Source organism: Carettochelys insculpta, chromosome 30 (genome assembly GCF_033958435.1).
Source record: "Carettochelys insculpta isolate YL-2023 chromosome 30, ASM3395843v1, whole genome shotgun sequence".
NCBI lineage: Eukaryota > Metazoa > Chordata > Testudines > Carettochelyidae > Carettochelys > Carettochelys insculpta.
In genome coordinates, this window is record NC_134166.1 from 5,107,524 (window position 1) to 5,133,267 (window position 25,744).

Below are 25,744 nucleotides of genomic sequence, written 5' to 3' on the forward strand. Positions count from 1 at the left end.
CTCCCACCCGGTGCTGTCCTCAGCTATGGCCAGGCACTGAGCGCACCACAGGAGAGGCCTTTCTCCTCCCTCCCTCGTTAAGCCCAGAAGCCAGGCCACCCTGACCCACTGTCTCCAGGGATGGGCGGATGTCACTGCTCCTTGGCCTGGCCCATCTCAGGCACAGTGCTCTGCAGGATGGAGGAGCTGCCCGGCCAATGCAGCAGAGCCATGGTGAAGCCCCCAATGATGAGCAGGTTCCCCAGCAGGGCCAGGCTCATGGTGCCGAAAGTGGCGGAGAAGGCGGGTGCCGGGGCTTGGGTGCTCAGCCAGGCCTGGCGTGAGCGCACGTCCGACAGGATGGCCTCCAGCTGGAAGTGGGTGCCCACCACCGCACAGATGTGGAACAGCTGGTGGCTGTGCCCTGCCAAGAGAGGAGGGGAGGGTGGGTAACACTGGGGCAGGGGGATGGACCTGGCTGTGGGGGCGTGGGGAGGGTGCAGGAAGGGGCTGAGCAGCTGGTGGGAGGAGAAAGGTTAGAAAAGGGGGCGGGCAGGGGGCTTGGACCGGGGTTGGTGGGATGGGAAGAGGAGGATGCCAAGAGACTATCCCTCCTGCATCCCCAGCTGGCCCCAGGCTTTAAAGAGCCTTCCTGCTTCCGTCCTGCCCCAGCTCCCTGGGCTTCGCCCCGGCAGTCGCTAAAGGACAGGGAAACCGCTGGCAGAGTCCCTCCAGATGTAGACCACGGGGGTCTGGCACTGGTCTTCCCAGCGCGGCTGGGCCTGCAGGGGCCAGGAGTCGCTGAGGGTGGGCGTGAGAGCACCATGGGGAGCAGGTCACAGGCCTCCTGGGATCCCCAAGGAGCAGCCACCCCCCCAACAGGCCACAGGAGGGTCAAGCCATCACAGAGCGACACGCCCTGCTGGCCCTGGTCTGCAACAGGGCGTCTAAGCCAGCCAGGGTCCGGGGGCTGGGCTCCCTGGCCCCAGTTACCAATGTAGTCGAAGCGCCCGGGTGCCAGGCGTTCCGGCAGGTGGGAGGCAAAGAGGAAGCCGGTGAGCAAGGCAAAGAAGAGGTGGTAGACGTAGCCGGCGATGGCGTCGTTCCAGGTGCAGTCGTCCCCAAAGCAGAACAGGAGCTGCAGGGCAGGAGGAGAAGTGATTGCACAGGAGAGACGTGATCCAGGACACCGGGATCCTAACCAGGCCGGGGGTGGGGGGCTCCAGTAGTTACACAGGTGAGTGGGAGGATTCCTGGGTTTTAGTCCTGACTCTAACCATGTGCCCAGTGGTTAGAGCCCAGGCCCTAGCAAGCAGGACTCCAGGGGATCTCCTGACCATTGTTTCCTCCCTTTTCCAGCCATGGGCAGAATACATCTTGTGAAGTGCACCAAGGCATGTGCGCAGGTGCACCACCAACAGACACACACAGGCTGCCAGCTGGGGGCGCTCTGCTAATCTGCTGGGCAGCACCTGAATCTCTCCTGGGGGGGTGCCCAAGCACTGAGCTTACAGGGAACGCTGCTCCTGCTCCCAAACCTCTCTGCGCTAGACCACCCTGCCTCCTCCAGCCAACCATTTCCCCAGAGCAGGGCCGAGCTCTCTCGCGCCCACTTCTGCAGCTGCATCCCCCGAGCCCCCAGAAGATGGCACAGGTCTGCCAGGGAAATGCAACTCTCCTGGGTAGATCATCAGCCGTTCAGACACACCAAACCTGCAGCTGGGCAGGGGGGTTACACCACACGGCCCTTAGGGCCCCTTCTAGCCCTACGGTTCGAGCATCGGCAGCAAGGATCGCACCTGGTCCACAGGAGCCCAAACCAACAGAGCTAAGAGACCCGACTGCGCTAGAACCTGCTGCAGCAGCCTCACTCGCCCTGTGAGCGGGGACAACGCCCCATTAGCTACATCTTCCCTACAAGCGCTACAGCTGCGCCTTTCTACCATCGGCATGAGTAACCGCAGCCCAGGGAGGGGGTTTTCCCCTCGCTGTAGTTAATCCTGTCTCTGGAGTGGCAGTAGCGGTGGGTGGTGAAATCTTCCAAGAGACTAGCTACCCCAGGCTGAATGATGTCTCTGCAGGGTGACCGCCGTAGCTAGGTCAACCTCCGTTTTAGGTGCAGATGAGGCCCAGGTGCAGGGGAAAGCTGTAGATAGAGACGCAGGAGGGTCTCTGAGCCCCACCCCTGTATCCCACAGCACCAAGAGCCACCTCCCTTTGAGGTTCTGTTCAGGGCCCTCTGGCGCCCAACCACCACCTGCTAGTGCCAGTGTAACCACCCACAGGCAGACTCAAACCTGGGACCTCTGGAGCTTAGCGCAGGAGCCGCTACAGCAGGCGGTCAGCAAACCCAGCACGGGCGCCAAGACCGCTACGTGAGCCAATTTTCATCAGCACGCAAGGCAGGGGCTCAGCCCCGCCCCTCCTCCTCCCTGCCGCCGGAAGCTTGCTCAAAGCCAGGCCGCCTGGGGATTAACAAAAGACCAGCTAATGCTGCCAACCACCACCTAACCAGTAAAGCTCTGCAGCTTCATTTCTTTATTAGTGAAGTTGTTGTAAGTGGGATGATTAGTGACTTTAAAAGTGTCACCGGCAGTCGGACCATACGTAAAAGTCACGTCAGCACTCCGCCTCCGAAAGGTTGCTGACCCCGACTGTACAAGTGGCGCTAAAAGCCAGCTGGCTGTCAGCTGAGGTTGTAGAGGAGAGTCGCTCTTTTCTCTCTGTAAGTGGGCTAGGTGCCGCCCCACGGGACGGAGACCCACACCCAGTAGGAGTGTGGGTTACACCAGCAGCAAATTAAAAGCATGAGTCGTTCCTTTCTGGTAAGGCTGAATCACCTCCTGCAGGAGCCAGGGAAGCCGTTCTCATTAGCTGCACTGTAACTGTTTGCATTGTGAGCCCTAACACAGCAGGAGGCATGAAAGAGACATTCGCTTTTTAAAAAAATGGTAACATCTTCAGTGAAAATCCCCTCTCCTGGGTTCCTGGCATCCTGAGCTGGTTAGAATCACTCTCCTGGGTCTCGTGCCTGGCTTTTCCACAGCATCTCAGGTGGGCCTCGGATCTCATTTTCAACAACAATTAAGGCACCTCAAAGGGGCTGATTTGCGGACCGTGCTGAGCCCTCTGTCTGAGGAACTCAGAACCAGCATTCCCTGTATGCTGTGCCCTTGTGTGGCTGCTTGAGAGAGATTCCAGTGCCGCCAGTTGATTAGCACAGCACTCACAGCTGCAGCATTTCTCCTGGTGGTGCACATCACCACATGCCTTGGTGCACATAAAATTATTCCATACATGGATGGAAAAAATCTGCACATCGCTGGAAAAGAGAGGACACATTGCTCCAGACCCTTCCAGGTGTCTTGGGGTGCACGTCCAGAGGGCCCCAGTTCTGGACCATGACCCTGTGGGGCTAGATGCTGTGTAGAGGCAGAACAAAAAGATACCCTGCCCAAAAAGCAAACAAAGCAAATTGAGTCCTTTTAGGGAAAAATTTGGCCTTACTGGCTCTGTATCTCAACTTGCCCATCTGTACTATGGGGAGAAGGTGGTTTCCTTTCTCCCACTCTTCAGCTGTTTAGTGTCAGCTCTATGTGCTGTTGGCTTGGCAGCAACTGCAAGACCCAATCTCAGCTGTGGTCTCTAGGTACCTTTGTTATACAGTGATACTGGACTAGGTTTTTGGCATCTAGAACTGGCTCTTTGTAAGTGTCTCTACAGAGCCTAGGGCAAGGGAGCACCATGCCAAATTGCTCCTGAAATTGACTTACCCTATAAAACAATGGGATATTGTCATAGACAAAGGGATACACAAAGGCCGTTGTCCGTAAAATCTTGCTGAGCCGGGGACACTCCAATTCTGGGAAACTGGAAATCGCACAGAGAGAGGTGGAGATTAAGAACCACACAGTCCCTCAGGGCTGCCCGTGATCCTCATTAAATTCAGTTCTGGAAGGGATGCTGAAACCAAAGCAAATCGTCCCTGTTTTACCAGCGCTGCCGTTTATTGGCACGGGTTATTACCGCCGCGCTCACAAGGGGGTTACGACAAATGAACCTTCACGCACTGAAGCTGGGACTGGGTTTTCAAAGGAGACTAAGGTCTTGGCTGCACAGAGAAAGTGGCAATTGCAGAAGAAGGAACTCTGCAATGGCTGCAGCGTGGACGCTCTAGTGCAGCAGTAAAGGGACGTTACTCTGGAGTAATTCCCCGGGTTTGAACGCGCACTGATTATACGTAACAAACGGGTCTTTTATTCCACACTACTGTGTGGACACTTTAAACAGGAGGGGTCTCAAACTCATGGCTAGCAGGACATCTGCGGCCGGAACGGTTCCCCACCCGGCCTGCGCGTGGGTCCCTGTGGCCCTGCGGGAGGTGTCTGTACCCTTCCTCCAAGTCCAGCACCTGCTCTGCTCCCACCCCTGCCTCTTCCAGCCTCTGCGCTGCCCCCTCCCCACCCCGCACCACACTCCTTCCCTCAGGACCCCTCCCCTGACGGAGACGTCCTTAGCAGGAGGCCTGGAGTGGAGTGGCCGCTGGAGTCGGGCCCCCCTGCGTTCACCACAACAGCGGGACCAGCGGTGAGGCGGAGTGACCAGGCTGCCCTGGGAGATGGCGGCATTGAGGAACAGGCTGCTGAGCCACCAGGCCTGCCAATGGGGGGAGCCCACACAGGGCAATTCCACCCCCCCGCCCCGGGGCCCGGCATTTCAAAGAGGCCTGGCGCTCCAGCCACTGATGCTGGCCAAGAGGCAGTGGTGGCGGCTGGAGCGCTGGGTCCCTTTTAAGTGCTGAGCACCAAGGTCTGGGCAGCACTCAGGACCAACTGCCCTAGGCCCCACTCCTTCCTGGGCACAGAGCCAGGCTCCCCTCCCACCTTGCCCCAGGGCCCACAGCATCTCTTGGCGCTGTTGTGCATCGCTCTGGGAGGGGAGAAGGCGGGGCAGACCCCCTGCTGCTGGCCCCAACCCGCTCAGGTCCCAAGGGGCTAACCTGAGTATGGGGGACCGTCCCATCCATAGGATGGTTGGGGTGAGCACCCGCCTGCTGCCTCAAACTGCCCTATGGATGGGACAGCTCTGCACACACCTCCCCAGGCCCCAGGGACATGCTGGCAGTGGTGCGGAGCCAGCAGCGGGAAGCCGCTGTAGCCCCATTGCGCTGCTGGTGGTGGGCGGGCTGTAAATCACCCACAGGGCCGGGAGATGCACTGGGGGGTGGGAATGTGCAAAGGCACCCCCCCCACACCAGATCTCTGTCAGAGGGCACTGGCACTGCTCCCACAGTATGCTGAGTTTGAGACCCCTGCTTTAAGCTGTACCAAATTGGCCACTGCCTACTAGTTTATTCTGCCACAGCTATTCTGATCCAGGTCCCTAAAGACCTCAGACACCAACACTCTTTTAACTGAGGGCCTAAATCCCTTAGTCCCCTTTGGAAATCCACACCTGAAGGATTAGGAGCAGTGAACAGGATGAAATTCATGTTAGGCTGAAATGTTAATTTATTCTTTGCAATTCACTCGGTTTGGAAAACGCACAGACTGGTCAGTGTCGTCTTTTTATTCCCAGGGAATTTCACACCAGGATGCATTTGCAATCCTGGAGAGAGGCAATTTTCTTTCTAGTCAATTTCCCTTGCAAGATCTCACCCACAAGACAACCACCAGGGGGGTTTGACTGCGGCTATAAGGGAACAGTTATCCTCACTTTTAAGGTTGATGGGTTTTTGTTTTTTAAACACACACACACACACACACAATCCCATCCATTGTGATTAGCATAATCCCTTCACACACACACACACACCATCCATTGTGATTAGCATAATCCCTTCAGCTAATCAAACGCAGAAGGCTGCTTGATTTTCTCACCCTGGGGAGTTTGATTACAATTTGAAGTTTGCACTGAGCACCATTGAGAAAATAAATCATGAATGTTGCCAAGTCCAGCTGCATCCTTGCGGAACAGGGTTTAGGCACCATTCCTGGGCACTTCTGTTCCAAGTTAGGGTGGAAAGTATGTTGTAAAAAGAGAGAAATTCTGTGCTGGAAAGGTATAGCCTCAAAACTCCTTTCTCAGCAGGTCTGTGCGCCTGCTGCCTTCTCGCTGCCGACTTTCAGTGGCAAAAATAAGTTTATGTTGTTGGTTTCTCCTCCTATAACCCTGTACAGCACCATTAGTCCTGCAGAGCCGTCTGGATTCAATGCCTTTTTGTGCGGAGGCAGAATTGCTGGCTAGTTCCAATCCCCTGCATAAACCCTTTGAAGGCACAGGAGGTCCTGAAGGCACAATATGGCCCTTTACAATCAGTGACAATGCATGAAACAGAGACCTCTCCTCAGATCCAGGCTGAGTTTTGCAAGGAATCTGGAACAACTTTCTTTTCACCTGGAATAACACCTGATTTGATCTGGAGTAAATGGAGAGGCAAGACAGCCCAGCTCCACATGGCCCATTGATGCCAGGTCACTTTTCAGACTAGAACCTGCCTTTGACATTAAAAATGTTTCACTGCTCAGCTTCAGGACTGAGGCCCAGTGACCCAGAGGGAGCAGTGGCTGCTACTTTTCAACAGCAGACCAACCTTAAAGGACGATGAAGAGGAGCACTTAAAGTGGGTGCACCTGTGAAAGTCAATGAATTTAGCTCTACACTAATTTGCCTCCAATTATTCTTCCCTGAGAGATATTTACAGCACAACAAGCCTGATGGTCCAACTGGAGCAGATTTTACTAGGGAGCTTGTCCTTTAGCAGAAATGTAACCCAGCCCTGTTTATTTCCACAGCCACTGGGCTGCTGGGTTCATGGCAGGTAGGATGTCTGGGGCAGAACTAAATAAGAATATTTTGCATCTGCGGATTTCAATGTCCTTTACTCATCTGTCTGGTCAACGTTTTCTGACCTTTCCACTCATCTCTGGAAGCCTTGGGCCGTATTCTGAGACTGCTCCAGTTGATGTCAGCTGGGTTTGGTGTGCCCAGGGATTTTGGGAATCAAGCCAATTTGGCAACAACAAGAAGTCTTGTGGCACCTTATAAACTAACAGATATTTTGGAGCATAAGCTCTCATGGGCAAAGACCCGCTTCATCAGATGCATGAGTTGGGGACGGGGTGTCAGAGGGTATTTAAAGAGCGGGGTCCCAGAAAAAGGGAGGGCCAGAGCTGACAAGGTCCATTCAGCAAGGTGGAAATGGCCCATTATCAGTAGTACTTATCAAAAGAGGGAAAAACAAAGTCAGATCAGGCAGGGGGATGTGAGCCTTTGTCAGAGTCTAATGGGGAAACAACTGTTTAAAAATCACAGCCTTTAGCTTCTTACCTCCACCCCCTGGGGTATGTGGTGTTATCCGTCTGGGGCGAATCTACACTGCCTTGTGAACCCACACGGGTGGGACACGGCTCTGTGGACACTGTTTCCAAGTCCACGCTCAAGCCTCCATGGCAGAAACCTGGGTTTACAACGGCTGGGCTTTGTTTTTACAGCTGTGCTAATGTGTCCACCCAGTGCTACGTGACCTTCAGACTTGGGTCTGAGGTTTGGGCAGAGTCCACTCTGCACAGTGACAGGGCTTGGACGCAAGTCAGGGGTATTCTGGTTCTGCCCCAGAGCGGGATCTGTCCAATAGATTTGTGTGTGGACTGAAGGAGGGCTTGAGCCTGGACTTAGCATGCAGTATAGACAGGCCCATGACAGGGAGACGAGGGAGGCTGAGATATAAGGAATAGAAGTGATCACAAGATCAGGCAGTAGGAGAGTAGCTTGGTGGTTATGACTCTACAAAGGGATTTGTCTGATCACTAGTTAAAACAAGGCAGCTGCTTTCAACAAAACAAATCATACGATGGGCTAGAATTCTACCCTCTGCCTGAAGCAACCCCAAGGAAATCAGCTAAGGCAGGAGACCTATTGGCCAGTCTCTGAGCCAACAAAGAGCTCTGTTTAAGGCTGAAAGAGCCTCTCTCTCACCAACATCCAGTGACCGATCTTATCTCACTCACCCTGTTTGGCAGCGGACAGAACCAGGCATCTCAGACAGATGCAAGCAACACTCAATGGATCATTACCGACTAACACAGGGGAAGCTTCTCCCCAGCCCTTTGTCAGCTAGAGACTAGCTATTGCCCTGAAAGGCTGAAATGCTTGTTCACGCTTTTTATTCCAAGTAACAGAACCATGGATTGTTCTCTTGGCTTCGGGGGCATCTTGTGGCAATGAGTTCCACGGGTTAACTCTGCACTGCATTCCAACCACGTTGTGAAATTACACAGGAGTCCCACCTAGGCTATGTCTGCGCTGCAGGGTTTCTCAGAAAGCACTTATTTCAATGTTGTAATGTTGAAATAAGCTATTTCTGAAAAGAGCGTTCACCCCGCAAGAGCGTTTCAAAATGGAGCGTTCACACGAGACAGCCCAATTTCATAATAAGAGCAGTGATGGGATGCCTCCCTGGAGGCCAGCTCAGTCATAATTGCCTCTGCTTAGGACACATTGAGTCAATTTTGAAATTGAAGGTGGGGGAGGAGGGTTGGAGAAAGTAATTCGTTTTGATGGAGTTACTATTTCAAGTTAAAGGCCCTGTTATTCCAGAATAAAAACCTTTGCAGTTTGGACGCAAGGGTTTTTTTTTTTCCAGAAAAAAAAAAAAGGGTTTTTTTCTGCCCAAAAAAACAACAACAAATAATAATGCAGCCCCTGCTGAAATCAACAAGCTCTGCATGGATGTTAAGCACTGGAATAATTTGCCTCACAAACTAATAGGACAGATCTGCAGACTGGCTGGGGAGTTAGTGGATTATGTCTAAAGAAAGAGATGCAAGGAGGGTTTGCAGAGCAGAGCAATGGGTAACGCCCTGTTATTTTGCATAATATGTTCTTGGTACTGCATTGATCCTTACATACCGGGAGTAACAAGACAGACTGGTGCAGACAAATGAGTTAAAAGCAGCCATTGGTACAAAGTAATGGTGTAAAGTGCCGTTAACCCAACGGTCTGGCATCGCATAGGCTCCATATGTGAAAGCACACCCTACAACACAAACACACTACATTACGGGACGGCATTGATAAAGCTTCCTGGTCACATTTAGTCACTTCGCAAAACTCCATTTGGGAGCATGATAGGGCAGGTTGGAGTTTTGACTCTGGGACATTATTTTGGGGGAAAAAATACGGATTTAGTGACATCAAGAGAATCCAGCAAATTCATGCGGGTTTTGTTGAACTGTTTAGATTGGGAAAAGAGTCCAACAAAGTTTCATTTCCGTGTTTTCTGAAATAAAACATTTCAATTTGTAATGGGTTATTTCAACATCTTTCTTCCATTTCTAGGTTGTGTTTAAAAGAATTAAAATTTTCAAAAATGCTCAAACCCAGAATAAAATGCACCTCTGAATTAAATGCTTCATTCACCCCAAAATGGAATGCTTTGGATTTTCTCAGAGGTAGAAAAAGTATCCCCAAAAGTTACTTGAGTAAAGGTGCAGCTGCTTTGGGGACATGTAATTAAGTAAAAGTCTTGAGTTACTTAAGTAAAAGTTAAAATCTGCTGTGGCTTAATTGTACTTAAGTCTCCAGAAGCATCCATGGTTTTCCATAACGAGGCTGCTTTTCACTTCTGGAGACTTGAGTACAATTAAGATGTGATACAATCATACTTTTACTGGAGTAGTTCTCCAGATGATTGCTTTGACTTTCACTTACTTACATTTTCCCCAAAGCAGCTGTACTTTTACTCAAGTAACTTTGGCGGGGTACTTTCCCCATCTCTGGATTTTCTGATTCACAGACAGTTCTATTTTTCGTTTATTTTTTTCAGAATTGCCAATGAACCAAAAACTATTTTTTTGTTATTGTTGTTATGTGTCTTGCTTTAGATTTCAGGGGGTTGGCAAAACCTAATCTAGAGAGAATTCACTCCCCAAACTGAAACTGATCAGGAGGGGAAGCAAAGGGGCTTTAGGGGACCAGACAGACTAGTCAGACTGGCTCTGGCTGCTGGAGCAGGGGAGCAGATTCCAGAGCCCAGGGGGCTGTGTTTGAGCACAAAGAGGCCTAGAAGGGGAGACAGCTGGAGGTACATTTCAGAGCTCTCAGGTGAAGAGAGGAGAGTCCGCATTTCTCACTGAGGTGAGATTTAATAATCAGAGGCAGAGCTCCTGTGGGTGTAAGTTGGGGGTCAACTGAAATCACTGGGGCTAATGCCAATTTACGGCAGCCGATGGGGAGCTGCCTGGCTGACCCAGAAGGAGACGGGTGTGCCCAAAGGCTGGGCTGTTAGAGCTGCACCTGACCCAGGACCGTGAATCCAACTGACAATAGCATCCAGATTCCAGAGCTGAATTCTTTGGCTTGTGTCCCTCTCTAGACACATGCCCAGGCACCCTCTAATTTGCTGCCCCAGCCTCTTGCTCCATGGGAGCCTTGGCCTTACCCAGGCTGTAGAGACTCAGGGCTCCGTAGTCAAAGAAGTAGCAGATGTGGCGGGCATGGGTGGACATGGTGCTGAAGGTGTGGGCGCAGCTGGAGGTGAAGGGGTACAGGCAGACCAGCAATAGGTAGACCAGGAAAGGCCAGTTGTAGGCGTCTCTGCAGAAATCCAGGGAGGAGGAGAGCACCAGGAACCGCCAGAGGAAATACCTGGAGGGGCACAAGTGGGGATGGTACGTCCCAGGGCCTGTGGCGCCATCCCCCGACCTAAGCCAGGAGCTCGTGGCACTTCAGTGAGAGCTCACCAACTCCCCACATCCTCTGCGGTTAGGGAGCTGGGAACCAAAGCTCTGGGGTTCTCCGCCCAGCTCCACCGCATTGTCATTTCACTCAGGGACGGACAGACCGGAGCTCAGATTCCTGACCCCTCCTGCCCCTGCCCCACACACCGATCCCTGATCCCCAGCCCCGGGTTCAAGTCACAAGACCCTCTTCCTTCGGAGAGCTGGGGACATAACTCAGGAGCCCTGACTCCAGCTGACCCTGCTCCACTCACTAGACAGCAACACATAAGAACGGCCATACTGGGTGTCATGTAAAGGGTTAAACCCAGAGAGAAGGGACCCTCTGCTGGCAAGCAGCCAGGTGAGCCGATGGGAAGAGAGAGGGGTCATTTGAATGGAAGTAGTTGCCTGCTGAGGCGGGGCTGGCCAGAGCAGACAGGCCAAGTTGGCGGATTTAATGAACCCGGTAAATAATTGGGCCACAACCCTACGTGGGTTGGTTGGTTTTGGTTTGGTTTGTTTTCAAGCTCCCTCCTAAGGGAGGGTTACATATTTGGTGGTACCCCACAGGGGGACATCCCACGTGCGTCTTTCTGGGTTTTAAAGAGAGGGTTTCTCACTTGGCTGGTGGCAGCAACCCCACCTCCCCATAGGGTCAGGGAACCTGTGACCATGGGAAGCTTATGTAATGCTGACAGAGCTGGGTTGCTGGCGCTAGCGATCAAACCTGCAATTATAGGGACTAAAGCCCTGTGCTCTACTGCATGAGCTAAAGGCCAACTGGCTCTCAGGCAAGGTTGCAGAGCAGAGACTTCACTCACCCTAGTATGCAGGCTCAGTGCCTCTGGGTAGAACACTTGCTAAGCAGAAGCCTAGAGAGGTGAGGTGTTTTTAAGATCTTTTCAGAGCCCCCACCTTCTACACTCGGAGTACCAGAGTGCAGCTCAGCCCTGATGCTGGGTCAGGTCAAAGGTCTGTCTAGCCCCTATCCTGTCTTCTGACAGTGGCCAATGCCAGCTGACTGGGACGCCCAGGGCTCAGGCTGCAGGATTGTTTCACTCTCATTTATGCTTCCAAGCTCAGGCTGAAGGATCGGCTTTAGGTCCCTGAGGGGAGGAAAGCGGGGGATCCCAGATGCCAGGTTCCAGCCCAAACCAGGACGTACACACTACAATGAAACAGCCCCAAAGGCCACCAGTCTGAGTCAGCCAGCATGGGCCAGCCACGGGTTTTTCTTCGTGGTGTAGAATGGAACCCAGAGCAGTGACTCCCTGCTCCCTGGTCTAGCCACTAGACCACCCTGCTTCCATCAGGAAGTTAACACCTACTTAAAGACTTGGAGGGTAGAGAGAGGATCCAGAGTGACCTGGATAAATTGGAGGATTGGGCCGAAAGAAATCTGTTGTGGTTCAACAAGGAGGAGTGTAGAGTCCTGCACCTGGGGCGGAAGAATCCCAAGCATTGTTACAGGCTGGGGACCGACTGGCTCAGCAGCAGTACAGCCAAAAGGGACCTAGGGGTTATGGTGGATGAAAGGCTGGAAATGAGTAAACACTGTGCCCTTGTAGCCAAAAAGGCTAATGACATACTGGGGTGCATCAGGAGGAGCATTTCCAGCAGATCTAGAGAAGTGGTTGTTCCCCTCTATTTGGCACTGGTGAGGCCACATCTGGAATATTGTGTCCAGTTTTGGGCCCCCCAGTATAAAAAGGATGTGGATGTGCTGGAGCAGGTTCAGCGGAGGGCAACAAAAATGATTAAGGAGCTGGAGTACCTGACGTATGAGGAGAGGCTGAGGGATTTGGGCCTATTTAGTTTACAGAAGAGAAGACTGAGGGGTGATTTAATAGCAGCCTTCAACTTCCTGAAGGGGAGCTCTAAGGAGGATGGAGAGAGGCTGTTCTCAGTGGTGTCAGACGGCAGAACAAGGAGCAATGGTCTGAAGTTACCTAAGGAAAGGAGCAGGTTGGATATTAGGAAAAACTACTTCCCCAGGCGGGTGGTGAAGCACTGGAATGTGTTGCCTAGAGAGGTGGTAGATTCTCCATCCCTTGAGGTTTTTAAGTCCCGGCTGGACAAGGTCCTGGCTGGGATGACTTAGTGGGGGTTGATTCTGTTTGTAGCAGGGGGCTGGACTAGATGACCCCCTGAGGTCCCTTCCAGCCCAAGGATTCTATAATTCTATATGACGACCCTGCTGGGGTTTCTTGGGTAAGAGCAGTGGGCACAAAGGAAGAGTCGGCGCAAAGAGCCAGCTTATTTGAAGATTGAGCTTAATTGGTTTCTTAATGGGATGACATGACAGGGCCTTGAGAGCCTGGACCGGGCTCTCCTGACCTGGGAGGTCTCCTGGGAAATGACACAAAAGGCCAGGCAAACTTTGGGTTGGTATCTAGGCAACAATTTGGCACCCCTCCACCAAGAGTCATGCTGCTGCAGTGAGAAGCATGTACAGGTTGGACTTCCCTGCTCCAGCACCCTCAGGACCTGAGCCTTCCCAGACAAGGGAGTTTGCCAGACCAGCGGAGGTCAGGCCACTCTGGGACACCCACTCCAGCCAGCAGGGCTCCTTGCCTCCAGCAGCTCCCCGCCTGGGATGGCAGAGGCTCCATGCTCCTGGCTGCTGGGGCTCCTCACCTTGCACCAGCAGTGCTCTGTGCCCCCAGCCACCAGGGCTTCCTGCCCAGGTTCCCTGCCCAGGGCCAGTGGCAACTTTGCTGCCAACCACTGAGGCTGCCTGCCAGACCAGCTGAGCCCCTGGTCCTAAGCAACCTCTGTGGCTGGGGCTCCCTGGTCCAGCAACATCCGTGGTCCTGCTGGCCCAGAGATTTCCAGCTAAGAGAAGTTCAACCCATAATAGAGGTGGATGGTATAATAGTTTTCCCGCCCACGGGCAAGCTCAGGCTACCCAAGAATTTTCCCATTCAGCAATGGCACAGGAAGTAAAAAGAAAGTTTCAAGGGGATTTGGAAACTTTGATGCCTTTGATGCCTCTGAGGTGTGTTGTTTTGATGGGGAGGGTTTTCATTATTATAATTGACTTCACATTTCTAAATAAAGAACCACAGAAAGCCCCAGATTTTTCGTGTGGGAGATCCTGAAACCAAACCTTCCAGAAGTCCTTCAAAAAATAAGTGGGGACCATTTGGCTAAAAAAGCCCACCAACTGAAACCCTCCTCTCCTCCCTGACAAGTTTTGACCCAGGGGCATTTTTCAAGAGATGTGTTTTGCTGAAAGCTTCCCACCTCCACCAGCTCTCATGGGCACCTCCACTGGGCATGCCCAGCCTCCAGGCAGATGGGCACTGGCCCCCCAGCTCAACAGCCACTTTTCAAGCCGTGCAGCCCAACCCGTCACTTACCAGGTCGGGAGGAAGTGGGTCCAGATATTGACCGTCTCGTTGGTCATTTGGAAGGAGCTCAGGATGCAGTCGAAGGCAGAGCTCCGGGGGTGGCGGTAGCCCGATATGATACCATCCTCCCAGAAGATCTGCCGGGGAGAAAAGCCACCCAAGGTCAGAGCGAAGCATAAGGAGGCTGTCAGTTCATCCCTTAACAAGTGAAGTCAGTGTTGGAACAACCCTATATGGTATTTGCCACAGGAGGTCCGTGTCATCTCTCCATCCATTGGTACAGATGTGGAAACTGAGGCACAGAATGGGGCAGTGGATCAGGGGCAGAGCTGGGAGAGAACTCAGCTCTGCCCCTGCCTCGTGTAGAGTCCTGCCTCCTTGTTCCACTCCTAGGAAAGCCACCCCGTCCTGTTTGCCTCTGGACTTGCCCAGAAGTGGTACAAAGGCCCTTCTCTTTCCATGGGGGATTCTCCATGTGGGTCCTGTGCTGGGAGGAGCGGGGAGCCCCCGTTGGAAGAGAGAAGCGAGATCACTCACAGCGCACTGGCATCGCTGCTGTGTGTGAGGGGCAGGGCAGGGTTTCCAGGAACAGAGCCTGGCTTATGGTCACTGCTCAGAAAGTTCAGCCGGGGGGTGTGGGGGGGCTGCCCTGCCACCCTCCCAGCCCGTCTCATTCGGGGCCGTTTCCCTCCCTGCATTTTTCATGGGCGAGAGCTGCTGGGCAGTGTGGCCTCCAGAGACCTCATCCCAAAGAATGGTGGGTCAGACCCTCACTGGGTGTAAATCCAGCTGTCCTTTGGACACTGGCTGGGGCTCTGGCCCCATGACTCCAATGAAGTGACACCCGTTTACACCAGAGGGGGATACGGCTCCCACTGGGGATAAGGTCCGAATACAGAGGAGACAATAAATCTGAACAAACAGACTAATAGGAGAAACCCACATGGTTCAAATCAGCAATTTATGAAGTGTGGGGGGGGATGCCAGATAGGAATGGGGGGTAAATACTGTCCCCTCCGAAAGATGTTTCATTATTTGTATCCCTGTAGCACCCCAGAGCCCTAGGACCCCCATGGTGCTAGGTGCTGTACAAACCAAACAACAAGATGCCCGTCGCCATGGGACACCCTCAGAAAACAGCCTCCTCCTTCCAAAACAATAAGACTTAGGGAGCTGGGCTTTTTAAAGCCATTACCACAGATTGCAGGGCCCTCCCTGTGGGATGGGTCCCAGGGCAAACCCTCCCCAAGTGCCCCAAGTGAGGGGCCCTGGGCAATTCTCTATCCCATAAGCCACTTCCCTCCCCCACTGTGCCCCTCACCTTCTACCCAGGCAATGGGGCCTGAGGATTACCTGGGGCAGGGTGCAGCGGGAGGCAGCAGTACCGGGGGTGTCCTCCTCCCCCAGTCTCAGTAGGACTTTGTAGACTTCCAGGGCATTACTCCTCTGCTGCTCCAGCTCTCTAGCGCCACTGGGGTCACTCGCCATTGACCCCCCAAGTCGGTCAGAGAACGAGGCCCTGTGTGCCCTGGCCTGTTTTCCATCCTGGATAAATCAAGTGCCTCTTTCATGAGGTGAATCTTGTTGTATTTGCTGCTTCCTTTCAGGGGTCCCACTAATATTTTCCACCCATGTGCAGAATAATTTTTGTTTTGTGCACCAAAACACATGTGAATGTGCACCACCATTAGAACACGGGTGGCCCGCTTGTGGGTGCTCTGCTAATAAGCTGAGCAGAGTTTGCACCTCTCCTGGGCCAAAGTAGTCAGCTTAGAAAGACCCCTGCTCCTATTGCTGAGTCTTGTGCCGCATGTGTGTGTCCTCAGTGGTATTTGCACCTGATCCCTGTTTAGCAGCATCTGAATTTCATGTAATCTGCCTTCCCCCATACCACATATAAAGATACCAAACAAACAAAAGAACTAACCCAGTCCCTGCAATTTAATGCCCACTCACTTGGTCTCACCGCATCCTAATTCAATAGATTACTTGATATCAGCTCACTCTGTATTTTAGCCACCAGTTACGTGGAGCCTCCCAAAGTACTGTGTTGTATGATTTAGCCACTACATGGCTCCAAGTGCTGTAGAAAACTTGGCGGGGGGGTAGAAGGAAGGGGGCAGATGCGGTGCCTGGTCAACAAAGGAGACAAAGCTGAGACACAGTCTGTGTGGAAGATTGCCTGTTAGGATGTAGTTCTCGCTTAAGGACATACTAGGATTGCACAAGATGTGTTTGGGGTGAAGTGGGGGGCAATACTCACCCGAGGTACTTGGTGAACTCTGAATATCTGAGGCAACTTTATTGTCAGCATTTTCGGTCAGAGCAAAGGAGAACAATAAATATGAAAGGTGTAAGTGGTGCCACGTTCAGGAGAGCAGCTCAAAATCTCCTAGCTGTCTTCGCTCCTCTCTAGCCCCTTGCTAGAGATGCCTTTGCGATGGCTGAACGTGTGCATCCTGGAAAGACCTTGCAAAGGGGAGAGAAAGCAAAATAATTATCATTGCCCAGCGACACTGAAGGAATACAGAATCAGCCTGTACCTGGAATTGTGAGCTAGGGCTCAGCATGTCCCCAGCAGTCTCCTAATACAAGGGAAGCAGCAGCTTCTGCTCTGACGAGCCTGTGGACCAACAGTTCTCACAAGCAGGAAAAAAGCTCTAGAAGCCCGGAAGTTATTACTTGTATTTCACAGGATTGCCAAGCGCGTGAGTGCCAAAGGCAGGGACCCGGATTTGTTAGTTTGGCTTAGAAAAGTCAAGCATCAGAGGGGTCACCCTGTGAGTTCGCATCTGCAGAAACAACGAGAAGTCCTGTGGCACCTTCTAGACTAACAGATAATTTGGAGCATAAGCTGGGCAAATACCCACTTCATCACATGCGAGTCACTTCTCTCTCTCTGCTGCGCGGACAAATCTGTCTCTGTCCCTGCCTCCTGCAGCCCTTAGCAAGAGCCCATCCTGAGGTCAGGAAGACACCAGCTGCTTGTGGAGTCCCGAGATCCCTGTGGCCCATCCAGGCAGGAGCAGGACAGCTGCCCGGGGAAGTGCATCGGTGTTTCCCCGATGAGAGCCGCTCTGGTCTGGCACCATGTACACAGGCTCCGGGTGTCTCCAGAGATGCTGCCCAGAGCCCGGAGGAAGCAGCCCCAGTGCAGGATGCTGAATGGCCAATCCCTGCCAGCAGCGCCAGTGCAAACACCAAGAAGGCAACAGCTAATCAGAAGCAGTGTATCCTAATGGTTAGAGCAGCAGACAGGGTGTAAGGTCGCCAGCGGGTCTGTTCTCAGCACTCGCTTGTGAACTCACTGCTCAGCCTTGGGGTGCAGATTCTCATGTAGGTGTTACCTCAGTTCATGTTGCAAGGCCTAGCTGAGTTAGGAACTGACCTCTCAGGAGCCTAAGTCCCATTGGCTTTCAATGAGACTTCAATTCCTCCCCTGGTGAGGCCTTGCGGTGTGAGCAGAACAATGCCCAAATACCTTTAAAAAACACAGCTGGGCCTTAGCCCCCTCCGTGCTTCCGCCTCTCCTATAGAACAGGGATGATTCTTATTGGTCTTGCAGTAAGGAGCCTTAGTCTTGGTCCAGGCAACTGAGCTGGCTGTGCTCTGTGTCTGTACCATGCCTAGGACAGAGGTGGGCGAGATCTCTCCCATGCCAGATATATCCCTGTGCCGGGTAGTGGTGGGGGCTGGGAGCCCTTTAAAGATTGCAGCTCCCTGTCCCTCCCTTACGGCACTGCCCAGCTGCCACCTGGGGTTCCTGTGGCTATTTAAAAAGCCCATGGTCCCGGCCGCTAGCCCAACCTCGGGATATAAATAGCACTTGAGGCAGATGTGGCCCCATCCCCTGGGCCCTATCTTACCCACCCCCTGCAATAGACAGGGATGTAATTTCATTCGTAAGACATGGGCAGCCCCCACCAGCTTTCCAAACTTCCTGGAGCCACCAGCCAGAAAAAATGACTGCTCATCCCTGGCCTAGGACCTAGGAGCTGGACAGACACCAAACATGGTCAGCCTCAAAGGCTGTACAATCAAAGGACCAAATGAGGACCAAGTGGGGGTGCAGAGAGTGTTAGTGCTGTCTGTCCCATCTTTCGCCTGCCTTTCTATTGAGGCGACCTGCTTTTTGGGGCCAGGACTGTCTTGTTTTGTGCCTCTGTGCAGCACCTGGAACGATGGGGACCTGATCTCAGCGCGGCCACCAGGTGCTACTGGAACAAGAAGTCTTGTGGCACCTTATAGATTAACAGATATTTTGGAGCACAAGGCCCCACGGGCAAAGACCCGCTTCATCAGATGCACGAGTGGCGGGGTGGCCCCAGAGGGGCACCTAAAGAGTGGGGTCCCAGCAAGAGGGAGGGCCAGAGCCAACAAGATCCTCTCAGCAAGGTGGAAATGGCCCAGCATCAACAGCACTCATCAAAAGAGGAAAAAACAAGTCTCCCTGGATGCTCGGTGGCAGATTGGGGGTGACAGTCCTGAAACCAAAAAATATCGAGGATTGGGTGGGGGGAGAGGTCTCTGAGCTGCAATTTGTTTGCAGATTTGACTCTACTGGACATGGATTGAACAGGACTGGGGGGTGGCTCGCAGCTTGCAGGGGTGGTCTCTCTGCTCTGGGTGCTAGTGTCTCCCCATTGGACTCTGGCGGGGGCTCGCGTCCCCCTGTCTGAGCTGACTTGTTTTTGTCTCTTTTGATGAGTGCTGTTGATGCTGGGCCTTTTCTACCTTGCTGAGTGGGCCTTGTCAGCTCTGGCCCTCCCTCTTGCTGGGACCCCACTCTTTCGGTGCCACTCTGGGGCCACCCCCCCATTCGTGCATCTGATGGGGCAGGTCTTTGCCCACGGGGGCTCGTGCTCCAAAATATCTGTTAGTCTATAAGGTGCCTCAAGACTTCTTGTTGTTCTAGAAGCTACAGACTAACACAGCTACCTCACTGATACAGGTGCTACTGGTTATCCCAAGTCACGAATGGTGCATGGAAAGACATTGCATAATTTTCCCTCTGGTTTCACTGTTCATCAGAGATGTAAGGCTAAAGGGAGAGCAAAAAGCAGCCAGAGCTGACAGAGGTTAGAAATCAGCGTTGCCTTGTTTGGTCCCTTGACTCCCCCAGGGGGAGCTCAGCCGTATCCTGCCAAAAGAACAACAGCAAAAATCAACTCCTCCCTACAGCTTGCTAAAAATCAAGCCCCCTTTGTCAGTTTCACACAAGGCTTCCATTGAACCCCAGCGATCTGCACCCCACGAGGTGCAAGTCAGTTGCATAAGGGTTCAACTGAGGGAGAAAACTGGAAAGATCCCATGGGCCAGAGCAGCTGCATTGAACAAGATGGTCCACAGCAGGTTTCCCCTCTCCTGGTTTTCCCCTGCAAGAGGGGAACCAAATCTCAACATCCACCAAATGAAGCAGGGTCCATATTGGCTCTAAATCAGCCTGGTGCTGTTTGCTCAGCTGCCGGGGCTTTAGCTGTGCAAAGTTGCTTCAGTGATGATCCAAGGTGACAGGCGCATTATTCCCTTCTCCCTGACTCTGAGGACGCCAGCCTGTATCTACTGTGGCTGCTGCTGGTCCCTTCGCAATCATTCCTGGGCAAGGTTGCCATCCATGGGTGGAATAAATTTTGTTGTATGCATCCAGCCATGTCTGGATGTGCACCACCAGTAGAAAGACACAATGCTGGCTGTGGGTGCTTTGGTAACCAGTGGGCAGCACATGAATCTCTCCTGGGCAGCCGCCCAAGCACTCAACTTACAGAAAACCCTGGGTAAGACCCTTTGATGACCACGATGTGCACAGATGCTGGGGTGATGAAGGCCAGAGAAGACCCTGTGACAGACCCAGATGCCTGGGAAAAAATACTTCATGTAAACTCTCTCAACTTTTATGTTACACTCAGCTGGAGCTGTGTATTCTTTCTGGTGCGTGTATCATTCTAGTATGGGATGTTAAAACTCGAAACTGTAAGTCTGTTTATAGTTTTAAATGGGCTAACAACAGCCATTAGTCCTATCCCAACCCTAATGAGTGGGTGATCAACTTTACGACTTGTAAATAGCGTTGTTTGTCCTGCAAGTGGAAAAGAAGATGGTTGCTAGAAAGACCTGTGACCGTACCACCGGGTACTGAAAGCCATTTTGATCCCGTGTTTTTCCATGGTGGTGGAGAAGCAGGAGAAAGAATGAAGATTTTCTGCCCTATTGGAGAGTTCATTTAAGACCACAGTGTCCGATAACGTCCCCCGCGAACGGCAGAGCAGAGTGTGGCGAATAGTGGATCAGTGGCTCAGGAGAGCTGCACAGGTGGGGCACGCATCCAGCCGCTCTGCACACGCCCCACCACATGGTGAGACAAGCATGGTGTGGCAATGGCAGAGGTGACCCCTGCAGTAGTTTCTGTGGTGCCTGCTGGGAGCCGCATGACTCCTTCGGCCCTAGTGTCTGCGGTGCAACCTCAGGGCCCAGTGCAACGCTTACAGTCCCAGAGGCCCTGGATCCAGCAGCAGAGACTCCAGTGAAATATACAGGGATGGGGTGACGGTGCCTGGCTCTGGAGGAAGCGGGGACCTGTGGCGAATGTGTAAGGATGACAACCACAAGCGTCACAATCCTTGCTTTACTATTCGACTCCACTGATTTAAGAAATGGGAAGCTACCAGGTTTTTTTGTCTTCAGCCCGCTCTGTTTCTTCTTTTAGGGTGTGTCGGGCAGATTCCAAAGACCTATGAAAGTCTGTTGTCCTAAATCAGAGAAAAAGAACAGCTCTTATTTGAAGATTTTTACCGGACATGAGAACAGTCCTTTAGGGTAAGAATCTGTATGTCATAAATCTGTATGTCGTAAGTCTCTTAAAGAGATTAGACTTAGCTACGTATTTTCTTTTCATTTCATTTCACTAACTTATTTTATCTGTCTGTTTTCACTTATAACCACTTAAATCCTACTGTTTTTGCTTAATAAATCCCTTTTGTTTCTAATCAAGCCCTGTGTAAGTAATAATTACCTGGGGAGGGCTAGTATTAGAGCGGTGGCTGTGTTAGTCTGTATCTTTGAGAACAACAAGAAGTCCTGTGGCACCTTATAGACTAACAGATATTTTGGAGCATAAGCTTTCGTGGGCAAAGACCCGCTCCATCAGATGCATGAGTGTGGGGGCGTGTTCCAGAGGGGTATTTAAAGAGTGGGGTCCCAATAAAAGGGAGGGCCAGAGCTGACAAGATCTAGTCAGCAAGGTGGAAATCAGACATCAGGAACAGTGATGTACAGAAACCTGTGGGAGAGCACTTCAATCTCCCCAGACACTCAGTAACAGATTTAAAAGTAGCTATCCTAAAACAAAGACATTTCAAAAATCAAATGGAGAGAGAGAGAGAGAGAGAGAAATCTCTGAACTGCAATTTCTCTGCAAATTTGACTCCATCAACCAAGGATTAAACAGAGACTGGGTGTGGCTGGCCCCTTACAAAAGCAGCTTCTCTGCCCTGGGTGTTAATATCTCCCCGATAGACTCTGACAATGGTCCCACATCCCCGTCCGATCTGACTTGTTTTTTCCTCTTTGATATACACTACTAACAATGGGCCATTTCCACCTTGCTGAATAGACCTTGTCAGCTCTGGCCCTCCCTTTTACTGGGACCCCACTCTTTAAATAGCCCTCTGGAAATCCCGTGCCCCCAACTCATGCATCTGATGGAGTGGGTCTTTGCCCACGAAAGCTTATGCTCCAAAATATCTGTTAGTCTATAAGGTGCCACAGGACTTCTGGGGAGGGCTGCCCCTGTGCATATCTCTCTTTCATTGAGAGGGGGGCTTACCTGATGAGCCCTCTCTGTGCAATTTTTGCACAGAGATGGATTTACTTGTGGGGGTTTGATCCCTTCTGGGGGTTGGTTGCTTGGGTGGCTGCACCCTAGAACTGCATCCACCCAGAGCTGAAGTAAGTCGGGGTCTGCATTGCTCTGCAGTGGGGCAGTAACCCCACCTCTGTGCCTTGACTAGGGGAGGCCAGCAGATCTGGCCCCATAGGACCAGGTGGTGGGGAGCCCCAGAGAGGAAGAAGGTGGGGGAGAGGCTTGATTAGCACACGGGAGAACATCCCAATGAGTCTTCTGTGCCCGCAGCCTGTTACAGACCCACAAGAGAGCGCAGCACGGGCAGGACACTGGGGCTGGGATGGAGGAGATCTCCTGCTCAGTTGAGGACACAGCGTTGGAAAAGTCCTTTCCCTTTGGCCACACTCCTGTTAAACACCCTCCACCTCCCACAAGACAAGACAACATAGTGATATTTACTCATGTCCAAAGACAGCAGGGGGATTCTTGGCCAGAAGGTTTCACAGGTAGAAATGCACAAGAACAGCCAGACTGGGTCAGACCAAAGGTCCATCTAGCCCAGGATCCTGTCTTCCGAGAGCGGCCAGTGCCGGGTGCCCCAGAGGGAATGACCAGAACAGGGAATCATCCAGTGATCCCTCCCTGTTACTCATATCCACCTTCTGACAAACAGAGGCCAGGGACCCTCCCTGCCCACCCTGGCTATAGCCATTGGTCGCCCTGCAAATGCAAATTATAACACACATCAGACATACTCTGCAAAGCAGAGTATGTGCAGTAAGACACCTGAGAGAAGTGCGATATGCTGCCAGTGGAGGTAGTTATGACTCCCACCGCTGTAGGAACTAACAGCACCTCATGCGCTTAATAAGCGTATCGTCACACAAGGCTGTATCAGCCCCTTTTTACAGCTGGGGGAACCGGAGACAGAGACAGATCAAGACTCAGAAGTTGACGGGGGAACTGGAACACCCTTGGGGATCTGGGCCTGACTTGCCTGAAATCACACGAGGAGCTGGGAATCAAACCAAGATCCGCTTATCTATGTGTCCGAAGGTTTTATATGGCTGCCCATCACCGTAGCCTTCCGCCTAAAATCAATACCAATAGCCAAGACTCAAGCAGAATTCATGGAGCCTCTGCTCCTTCCTCCCTCCCTCTGAAGCCCTGAGCCCCAGTCCAGCACGGCACCCCAAGACCAATCTTCCTACAATCAGCTCCTGAACGAGGGACACGCTCCTGGTGAGGGGCAGAGGGAGAAATGGAAGCACAGGGAGCCAGGAGGCCCTCACTTACCTCTAGCACCCCAGCCCTGCCTGTCCACCCACTGTTGTAGCAGGAAAGAAGCCCTGGGATAGATCCTAAGAGGCATGGAGAAATGAAGCCTTATCATGCAGCCTCTCTGCAGTGGAGGCCACTAAGCACTGAGTGACTTTCTGTATTCAAAGCACATTCCACTCATTAGTGAATTAAGTCTCACCTCTGCCTGCGCAGTGTTCTCTGTAAGCTGAGTGCTTGGGTGGGCACCCAGGAGAGTATTTTCCCCAGCCTGGGGATGAGCGGGGCTGGACAGTGAGCTAGTGACAGTATCAACACGCTGAGCCAGTTAGGCACCTTCTGCAAGGTTGTGAAGTCCCAGCAGCCCTGTCATTAACCACCCTGGGTCAGGCCCCCTGCAGAGAAGTGTGGGTGCTGTAAAGGACAGCCCCAGGAACAGGGTGCTAGCCTGGGACCAAGGATGCTGGGTTCAATTTCCTGATCTGTCACAGACTCCTTATGTGACCTTGGGCAAGTCACTTAGTCCCTATGCCTCAGCATCTGTCACAGTGCACCCTTGCCACTGGGCATCACCTTTTGCCTGGGCAGCCAGTGTTCCCTGTAAGCTGAACCCTTGGGCACCCACCCAGGAGAGATTCAGGCACCACCCTGTTGATTAGCAGTGTGCCGACAGCCTGTGTTTCTGTTGGTGGTGCACACAATAAAATTTATTCCACTCATGGATGGAAAAAGTTAGAGGGAACCATGGACACAGCAGTGTAGGGATTTGCTTCTAGTCCTCCCCACTTTCCTGGTGACCTGTCTTTGATCCCATGGCAGTCTGGGTCTCCCACAGTCCAGCTCTCCAGCCAACTCATTTAAATGTTCAAGCCCCAGCTGAGGTAAGAGCTCCTCTAAGCTAAGAGCACCTGCCCGCCACTCCTGAGCTATCTAGAAGTTCTGCTTCTAAGCCCTATGGCCCAGGACTTGCCGTGGTTCTCCTACATGGCTTCTGCCCAGCCAGTTTCCCCTCCGTGCCCTCCCTCCTGGGGGCAACTAGCAGCTCCGCCCAGGGATTTCCTGGTTCCTTTCAACGGGAGTCCAGCTGGACTCTATTGCTGGCTGGCTTCTCCAGATCCTTCTCTCCTGGGTCCTCCTCCTTGACCAAGTTCCAGCTGTGCATACAGCAAGTTTATGGAGCCCTTGCTGATTCTGTGCCCCTCCTTGCGCTCAGGTGGGGTTAGTCATTATATCTGCGTCTCCTCCACATCCTGCTAGATTCACCCAGGCAGGTGAGGGACAACTGCCAGCTTCCCTGCCTGGCTGAGCCCAGCTTGCCTTACTGTCCAGCCAGACTGTGCAACGGGGATCACCAAGCCACCCCACCTCCCAAGAGGGCAGTTAACAATAAATCAGTTAACAAGTGGTTGTTCCCCTCTATTCGGCAGTGGTGAGGCCACATCAGGTCTTGTATGTCCAGTTCTGGGCCCCCCCAGTATAGAAAGGATGTGGATGCGTTGGAGTGGGTCAAGCAGAGGGCAACAAAAATGATTAGGGGGCAGGAGCACATGACCTATGAGGAGAGGCTGAGCGATTTGGGTGTATTCAGTTTGCAGAAGGCCGATGAGTGATTTAATATCAGCCTTCAACTTCCTGAAGGGGAGCTCTAAAGAGAGCGGAGAGAGGCTCTTCTCAGCAGTGATGGACGGCAGAACAAGGAGCAATGGTCTGAAGTTACGGAGGGAAGGTCTAGGCTGGATATTAGAACAAACTATTTCCCCAGGAGGGAGGTGAAGCACTGGAATGCGTTACCTGGAGAGATGGTGAAATCTCCATCCCTAGCAGTTTTTATGTCCCAGCTTGATGAAATCCTGGCCGGGATGACTGAGTTGCGGTTGATCCTGCTTTGGGCAGGGGCCTGGAGTTGATGATCTCCTGAGGTCCCTTCCAGCCCTAGGATTTTATGATTCTATAAAGTCTGAGGCTGTCAGCTACTACAGCAGCAGGAGCCAGATAAGTATTGTAGCTAGACTTCAACATAATTATGCCCGTTTACACCCACATGGCTCTGGTTGCTTCCTACAGGTGGAGAAACTGAGGCACAGTTGGCAGGGGGAGGAAGAGACATACAGCAAATCAGAAACAGAAGCCAGGCACCTTGCCTGCCTAGCCTCCAATGTCTCACCTGGAGATGATCCCCAGGCGACAGGCTGACGGCTCCCTTTGCCATGTATTGAAGCAAAAGCAATGCAGAAAGTGACTTAAAATTTCTCCCAGGTCCCGTCCTATGGCAGCCCAGGTCCCAGCCAGCTCTTTCAATAGCTCCTGGCTGGCTTTTGCCGCAGCTCAGCCAGCTCTTGCCAGAGCTGTGCACCAGGACACACCCGCCTGCTCCTCTATGCAGAAAGAATAAAAACAAGCAAGCAGCCAGTGACAACCCTACAGGTAATGGGAGGGACCCGCAAGCAGAGAGCAGAAGAAATACCAAACCTGGTCCGGAGATGGCAGACCGGGGACCCCCCCAGCAGTTGCTACCGCTTCACGGTCTGAGCTTGGAGCTAGCTGCAACGTATGGGGCCTTCCGCCTAGTCCGC

General features: G+C 52.5%; 1 protein-coding gene across 1 annotated transcript; it reads right to left on the minus strand.

Moving 5' to 3' along the window:
* On the minus strand, positions 1-25,744 carry PAQR6 (progestin and adipoQ receptor family member 6). The gene is made up of 8 exons (XM_074980629.1): positions 25,641-25,744; positions 16,317-16,522; positions 14,063-14,190; positions 10,421-10,626; positions 8,890-9,016; positions 3,753-3,849; positions 973-1,117; positions 1-403 (listed from the first exon to the last, which is right to left on the minus strand). Exons 2-8 carry the CDS (start codon positions 16,365-16,367, stop codon positions 132-134), a joined length of 1,026 nt encoding a protein of 341 aa, XP_074836730.1. The 5' UTR covers positions 16,368-16,522; positions 25,641-25,744; the 3' UTR covers positions 1-131.